The sequence below is a fragment of the Oryza brachyantha genome, chromosome 1 (genome assembly GCF_000231095.2).
Source record: "Oryza brachyantha chromosome 1, ObraRS2, whole genome shotgun sequence".
Classification (NCBI taxonomy): Eukaryota; Viridiplantae; Streptophyta; class Magnoliopsida; order Poales; family Poaceae; genus Oryza; species Oryza brachyantha.
This window is the reverse complement of record NC_023163.2, coordinates 28,177,990-28,186,586: the sequence shown is the minus strand read 5'-3', so window position 1 is coordinate 28,186,586 and position 8,597 is coordinate 28,177,990. Positions and strand designations below refer to the sequence as shown.

The 8,597-nt window shown below is 45.1% G+C and overlaps 1 protein-coding gene across 1 annotated transcript; it reads left to right on the top strand.

Moving 5' to 3' along the window:
- Nucleotides 1–2,112: 2,112 nt before the first annotated feature.
- Nucleotides 2,113–3,944, top strand: LOC102717862 (transcription factor DIVARICATA-like). Its single transcript, XM_040520308.1, has 2 exons — nucleotides 2,113–2,778; nucleotides 2,857–3,944. The coding sequence occupies exons 1-2, from the start codon at nucleotides 2,345–2,347 to the stop codon at nucleotides 3,311–3,313; spliced, it is 891 nt and encodes a 296-aa protein (XP_040376242.1). The 5' UTR covers nucleotides 2,113–2,344; the 3' UTR covers nucleotides 3,314–3,944.
- The last annotated feature ends 4,653 nt before the right edge of the window (nucleotides 3,945–8,597 follow it).

Genomic DNA, 8,597 nt, shown 5'->3' with positions numbered 1-8,597 from the left:
CTGCAGCACAAGCAAAGAAACCTTCCGCTAGTGTGATGCTTAACTTTCCTCATAGTTCCATGGAGCAGTTGCACTGACAAACACCCCGACCATTGTATAACTGCATTGCATAATGGAATACTACTACTTTCTTCTCCAAATGAAAGCAGCAAGAGAAGTTAACAAAGAATAACCAAGAAAAGCCACGGCGAAAAATTAAATTTAAAGCCTTGGTTTTTGAGTATTTACTTTTAAATCATTAACCACATATGTTCTCTTCGTTTCATAATATATATACATACCACTTAACATTATAAATCAGGAATCCATGGTAATATGTTGTCTTAATTTAAAACGAAGTATATAACAATCATATAGCAATTTGTTTTTTTGGCCGTTGGCTTAAAATTAGTGTGAGCAAGATGACGTGAGTGTAGCTTTGACAAAAAGGGACCAAAGAACTCTAGAATCGTGATTTTAAATAAAAAAAAATCAAAAGAAGGCGTGGGTGAAAGGCGGCAGGAGGCAAACAAACGCAACGCCACCTGCAATTGCACAACGAGAAAGCTGCTATCTTCTCTACTGCTACTGCTACAACTGTTTCTCTCCAGACCTGACAAGCGACACGGCACACAGATAGAAATAACTGGTGACACAGAAAGAGAGATACAGGTGTCAAATAGGGAAGCAAATTATGCGTGGCATGGCAGATAAGGGAATAATAAGCACAAGCTAAGCTCTACAGTACCTAAGCTCAAGCTGAACTCAGAGGTTCTTACCTAGTAGTAGTATCATTTCGAGAGATTATCAGGGACGTGATAGCTTAGATGATAAATTGGTAAGTGGTAAAAAACAATACTATAAAATTACACTTATTTTGTGATGAAATTTAAATCCTAAAAGTGTAACTAAATAGTGGACATTGGCTACGAGCAGAGTTTCAAACCAGACTTGCCGCCAAAATACGGTGATAGAATTACAGAAACCGGTAAATACATCAACCAAGTTTAATTAAAAAACTATCGGTAAAATTTACTAGGTTTTTGTCGGTAATCATTTGATTGCCGCTGATATTGCTGAGCAGGAGCGACCTACTTCCATTTTCTAAGGTAAACTTGCCTACTAGGCACCAATCTCATTTTCAATTTTGGAGTTAAACTTGTGGCGTGATACCAATTAGATCCATAAACTTAGAAAATGTACGTTTAGGTCTATGATCTCGTTTTAATGTAACATCCAGGTCCAAATTCATGAACCTGGATGATCAAACGAGATCGTGGATCTGGATGGTATATTAAAACAAGATCGTGGACCTAAATGTGTATTTTCTAAGTTTATGTATCTAAGTGGTACCGCGCCATAAGTTTAAGGACCGGCTATGTACTTTACTCTTCACATATTTATTTGAATTTCATTGCCCGAAACTAAGAGCACCTATAAGTCCTAAAACTACTTAGGGTTTTCTAACCTTGAACGAAATTCATCAAAGAGCAAATTGATTAGTAGGGCTTGCATTTTGACCAAAGACCGAGCTGTGAACCCTACTTTAAGTTGACCTCTAGATAACATGTATTCCATGTATTCTATATTATAAAATGTTTTGTCTCTATCTAGATTTATTATGTACCAATGAATATTATATATGAGCTTTTTCTCATCCTTGAGAAAGTATCATAAGGTACCACTATTTTTTATGTAAAATTTGGTACCTATTGGTACCTAAGATACCAAGAGGTACCACTGTTTTCTATATAAAATTTGGTAAAATTGCTCAATATATATACATATATATAATCTATGGATCAATGAATATGATTTATACATGACTCTACTTTGTTAATATACATATGAATCTAGAGATGACAGCAATATCTTGAATGTGAAACTGATGTAATAGCGTTTACAATTGCCACCATCGATGAGTTTCAAAGTTTCGAATATACTCAGATAACTGAACTTCGGCACTGATGGTAGTATAACCCACAACCTATACAAAGTCACCGACTAGGGTAGAGCATGGTGGATGCCCTTACTCAAAGTTAAGAGGGCTAACAAAGAGCCTGTCTTTTTTTTTTTTCCCCTCTTGGGTTGGAGATGCCACAAACTCCACCAAGGCCCAATCACAAACATCCACTCTCTTGTTTACCTTTTCTTTAAGGCCTCCAACGGTGGAGGCGGAATAAACTCCGTCCACTTCGGCATCCGTCCGAATTTCACTCCTTCCCTATATACGCACGCTTCCTTCCACCTCGCCATTTTACTCCCCTCTCTCTCCCGTCTTCGTCTCGGGCTCTCGGCTCGTCGCCGTGCGCCCGTACCGTCCCAAGTCGTCACCAGCAGCTAAGCCGGTACGAGAGAGGCCAAGATGATGGCAGAGGCGTTCCGGGAGGTGCTGCCGCTGCCCTACTTTCCCGGTCAGCCGTACTGGTACTTGCAGGAGCGGCGAGGAGCCGGAGCGGACGCCTGGACGGCGGAGGAGAACAAGGTGTTCGAGAAGGCGCTCGCGCAGATCGACCGGGACGCGCCCAACAGGTGGGAGCTGGTCGCCGAGATGCTGCCCAGGAAGACGGTCATAGACGTGGTGAACCACTACAGGGACCTCGAGAACGACGTCGGCTCCATCGAGGCAGGGCTGGTGCCGTTCCCTCACTACAGCAGCTTGTCCCCGGGCTCCGGGTTCACGCTGCAGGACTGGGATGGCAGCGACGGCGGGTTCAGGCGCGGCTGCTGCCTCAAACGCGGCCGGGCACCGGACCAGGAGCGGAAGAAAGGCGTCCCGTGGACGGAGGAGGAGCACAAGTAAGCAGCACACGATTCGATCAGACGAGGCTCTTGTCGCTTCAATTGGCTGGATTTTGATTGCCTTCTTCCGTGTAGGTCGTTCTTGATGGGGCTGAAGAAATACGGGAGGGGAGACTGGAGGAACATCTCGCGCTACTTTGTGACGAGTCGGACGCCTACGCAAGTGGCCAGCCACGCGCAGAAGTACTTCATCCGCCTCAGCTCCGGCGGCAAGGACAAGCGCCGTTCTAGCATCCACGACATCACCACGGTCAACCTGCCAGAGGACGACGCCACCAACCCTTCACCGTCGCCGCCGTCCGTGCTCACCACGGCCTCGGACCAGCTCGGCGCCATCGTGGAAGCCAAACCAGCTCAACCGCCGTCGCTCGGCACGCAACGGCACTTCATGTCGCCGCTGCCGGGAGCGCTCGGCGTTAGCCACCCCTACGGCAGCGTGAAGCTAGAACCAAGTGCATCGTTCTTGGGCGGCGGCACGGAGCCAGGCCTCGACGAGGCTATCCTTCTGCAGATGCAATGCGGACAGTTGTGACGTCCGTTCTCGGCGGCGAGAACCGCATTGGAGGAGAAGCCAGACCTAGGCTTCGATCATATCTCCGGGAACGAAGAGGGTCAGGGCAAGTTGCAGTCTGTCAGTGCGTGCTTGGCTAGCCAGTTGCAAGTTGGTTGCAGGCTTGCTTCATGCGTCTCAGAATCACGAAGTACTGAGCGGAAAGCTTCAGTACATCAGACAGTGGCACGCCGTTCAGTGTACTGCTACCATCTCCCTGCAGCTTCGTGTCCATGGAGAGCCACGAGATGCAATCGGCGCCAACTCCAGTGTACATAGAAAGTAAAGGGTCAGGAGCTTTCGATTACTCAATAAGCATTTCATGAAACCTGCGTCCTGTTTTCCAGTCACTAACCGGCGACTGTTTCGATCAGCGGTACCAGGTCCGACTGTAAGCTAGTATAACGGGTTTTTTTATGTGTTGCTGTTGTTGTAATAAGGTAGTTGTAATGTATTAGTGCACCTATTTGGTAGCCCTGGTATCATGCCATTCGATGCTTGTAACAAAAGAAAACAGCTGCCATTGTTGCACCGCAATGAGAAGTTCAGATTTGATCACGCCGATCTGAATGAAAGCATGCCATGGTAATCCCGTGTCCACGTCGATCGTCCTCTCCGTGGACTCCGTCTCTTAGTTGTAGTGTACTTTCCATACGACCCAAATATATTAATTGTTCACCTGCCGCTAATCAGATCGGCTTAAAATACTCTGCCTCATGATACTTGCCAGCCTCGTCTTGCTCTGAATCTGAGTTCAAAAAGGGCAGCGCTTCTCTTCTCCAGTTAGTTGGCCAGTTGCAGAGAGAGTCCAATTGATTCGTCAATCAGCTCAGCTGGAAATGAAATGAAGGTTGTGTCTTGCCTGATAGTGGCTGGCACGCAGTAACCGGGAATGAGTTGGAGGTCCACCCAGTAAGACGAACCACATGCCCCAATAATCTCGAGTCCTTCTCACTGTCCTCTTTTCACTCTAAAGCAAAACCACGGCCAGATACTTGCACCATCCAGTTGGTGGACACTGTGCAGCCAGCAGCTGCAAGATTCATTCATTGCCCAGCTTGGGCACACGGCCACATGACTCTTCTTCTCCGGACGAGCAGATCCACTCAAAAGCTCCGGTGGGCAGTGGCAGACACTGTTACAGAGGACGGCCTCAAGACAGACAGTTGTAGTGGAGGTGCTCATTAACAACAGTGCGACATATACTACTACTAAAACTAGGGCGTTCCTAGAAAGCGAAAGGCTCTGCTCGATCGACGCGAGCATACAAACCTTTCTCTTGATTGTTTGCTCGGCAAGCCGCACCGACCAGCCTCAGCCGGAGGCCATGGTATCTCACCGTCGATGGCGTCGGCGATCCCGACCGAATGTACGGTGAAATACGAGATCACAGACCGGAGAAAAGTGGGGATGTCAGTGGCTCAATGCCACTTGCTCTGTTGCATTGCGTGGTGTCTGACTCAGCCCTCGTAATAAGGAAACCCCAGTTCAGTCACGTCACGCGTTAAGGTAGCAGTAGCACCTGACCTGACCAGTGACCACTCCGCTTTCTCCTTCACGAGTCATCGCCTGCTGCTCTTTTGCTCATTTCAACTTTCAAGTGAATCCAGTTTGAGTGCCAGGGATCGCATTAGCCGGATTATAATAGACTGCGCCGGCGAATGGGGTGTCTCGCCCGGCCACGACAAAGCGTGGAAGGCAGACCTGGAAAACTAGACTGAAAACTCACCGGTGCTGCAGCCTGCGAGCGCCACATGACTCGTCTCTGAATTCTGAATCCCACGGAAGTGGTTGGTGTCTCCTCTACTGCTAACCACCGGGCTCTTGTTTAATCGCCTTCGCCTTTTACACAAGCCAGTGCTGCTGCCTTGGCTCCAGCCACACGCCGAGAGCCAGCTCTCCGGGTACAACTAGCAGCAGCCGTGGGGCTGCGGCGCAGGGGCCCTCCCCCGGAGCACGCAAGATTCATGCAAATCCAACGCGACGCAGGGCGCAACCCCCGTGCTTTGCCCTTTGCTTTCGCTTTCATCCTCTGTTTTACTTTAGTATTCTTTTACCCTTCTCCTCCCTGGGAGATGGCAACGGTGGCCATCACGCGGTACGGGGGTGTGTAGAGTGGCACCGGTGCTACTGCCCGCTTTGTGTTGTGCTCCAGCGACTTTTGTTCGTGCGAGGTGGAAGAAAGTGCCGGTACTGGCGGTGGTGCGCTCCTTTCCAGCAATTGCTCTGCCATTGGGCACGGCAGGGAGAGTGAAAGCATCATCGACGCCATCGCGCTTTTGGGGCGTCATGTCCGCCCTTCGCCTTCCTGCAAATATTCAGATTCTTGCAAATGGACGATATAATTGAGGAATTAGAGGTGGAGCGAGGAGATTCCAGATTCCAAGCCACTTTCCCGCCCCGGACCACCCAGACGTGCCTGTCGCGATACCGGCAAAACATATCATAACCGGGGGATATAAAGATAAACCATGTGCTATTAGTGACCAGCACCATTAATCTTTTTTAATTTCCTTAGGTTGCATCATCCACTATTCCACTGTAGAAAGTATAGGCCTTTTTCTTGAATAATGGTGGAAAGGTGCGTGTACCTGAGCTCCAATTTGGTTATAGAAGATCGATCACCTTGGTAGGTACAGCGAAGTCTGAGCCTCTGGCGTAGTTGACATGCTTCCCGTGGTTGATGTGGTAGCAGACGGAAATATTGCATGCTTCAACATGGATTACTGCATAGTAGCAGAATTATTGAACTGGGCAGGTAGATGTCGTTTCCCGTTGGGGAGCCTGCAAATTGTTTAAGGGGAAGTGCAATCTGGATTTTGTAATTCACATGTCTTACATGAGAAGTCGGGCAGTTATGAAGTGCATTGTTTAAGTACAGGACATACCAGTATGTATTGACAACGCATCGATGACATCTGCTTGTTCCATTGAATTATAGAGGTTGCTGAACATATTCTGCTCACGCCCGATTGGAAACCTGTTTCCTTGGTGGTATTCGACTATTCAGCATCTCCATGTTCTGACGCAATTGATACAACTGGCTGAAGCCATGCCGCAGACAAATATGCCAGAGGAATCGTTATCTCCAGGTAGTCAGTGATTCCCACAGCCCTGATGCCAAGCATAATCCAGCAGCTAAGATCATGCATGTTCTCCGAACCACTGGCATTCCTTTTGAAACAATTGGACCTTCAGAATTTGCAAGAGATATGGAACCGGAGGCCCGGAGCCAATGAAGCAGACATAATATTCAGTTTTTAGCGTCATCAAGAAGGAACTGGTTATTAACTTGGATGCATGAAACAGAACCGAAATATGGATGTATGAAAGGGAACATGGCATAGGGGCCTTCTAGTATCTACATGCACTAGATGAAACTGCAGTGCACTGAACATGCACGACCTGAGACTCAGTAAAAGGAAAAAAGCTGCTACTTTACATAATGTATGGGGACAAAAAAAAGGGTATAGTGCATGATGTACAGGCACAAGAATCTACAGGCAAGTAAGATATTGGCAAACAATTCATATCCACTCGTTACACTCTAATGTCATAGATATTTTTCCTCTTGACAAACCTAGTAAAAAAGCAAATTAGTTTATCTCTATAAAAAAACAACTTTGGCAAAATCAGCAGTAATCCTGTGGTCAAAACAACTTCCAAAAAAACAACATCCGTGACACAACAAGGGAAGGAGCACCGCTATTCACCACCAACAGAGATTGAATTGAAGCTCACTAACCATGGTTGCATTTCCAACAAGAAGAAATACCAAAGGTCCAAAGTTACATTCTTTACAATGATCTAATTTAAAAGGTAAGAAATATCCTTCTTTTAAAAAGAACAGCAAAAGTAAGATTGGACTGCACATCAGAGCACGCTACCGCAGCTAAAAGTAGGTCCTGTACATTCTTCATAACTTACGTGACATTTTATGACCACTTGACCACCCAAAAATGCAAGTTCCATTTTCTCTTACCTTTCTTTTGAGATGTATAATGAACTAGAGGCTAAATACTCCTCCCATTACATATTGTAAGACATTCTAGTTTTTTCCTAAGTCAAATTTCTTCTCTAACATTGGCCAAGTTTACATAAAAATGCACCAACATCTAAAACATCAAATTAGCTTCATTAAAGTCCACCTTGGAATATGTTTTGATAGTGTATATATTTGGTAGTGTGTAGATGTTATTATATTTTTCTATAAACTAGGTCAAAGTTAGTGAAGTCTAACTTAGGATAAAACAAAAGAACTTACAACATGCAACGGAGGGAGCAGTAAAAGAGATAACTCATCCTTCATAAAGTTGGCATGGCTCATCACCTCCTTTGTTATCTCTTGATTAAACACGAAAGGAAAAATTTGCACCTATACTGAAAGCCCTTTTTCATTGAGATGAAGTCCAAACAGTTTGTTTTGTGTAGCTGCTTAACAGGTCCAGAAACTGTCGCTTAGGCTTAAGATTGGTAAAAGACGAAAGGAATTTTCAGTTAGCTGCAGCCTCAGACTAGATATAGTGGATGTGGAAAATTTCTGCCCTTGCCCTTACAATGTTTAGAACTGCAGTAGTATGGTTATTATTGTTGTATTTCATCAATGACCATTGCAGGAATCAACAATATTTGGATTATTGGAAGAGAAAAAAAAATTCAGAGGAGAGACCTGAGATTTGTGCATTTGCATGCTTTAAGGCGCTATTCCTAAGAATTGCTGTGTTCCTGATAGCAGTAAATGAAAGTTTCATAATTGTGAAATGCCCAATGCTACTGCCAAAGGCTAAGCTGAACTGATGTCAGGATTTATAATCTGCCAACAGGATCTCAAAGTCTATTGCACAATGCAATGCTATTCCAAAGGTGGCGGTCACATAAGTTTGCGCTCTTTGAAAAATAACAGTATATTCTCAATGGGAGCAGTTGTAGGGTAAGTCATACTAGTTATTTTTATCTTGTGACCACATTGTTAGTTATTTGGTCTGTACTTTACCATAAAACAGTATAAACATGATCTCTGTAAACAGTCTAAAGCAGTCAAACTGAAAAGATTGCTCAAGGAACAAATAAAGTAACGTTAAAGGACAAAAACCAATTAAGTGTGAGTTACAAACCTCATTCCAACACAATAAATCTCTGTAACAAGCATATCCAGTATGATTATAATAGTACATCAATTGCAAAATTGAATGGAACAAAAAAAAATCAACTTCTTTCAACACATACCCAAAAAGATAACAAAGAATCATAGTAAGAATTTCCACTG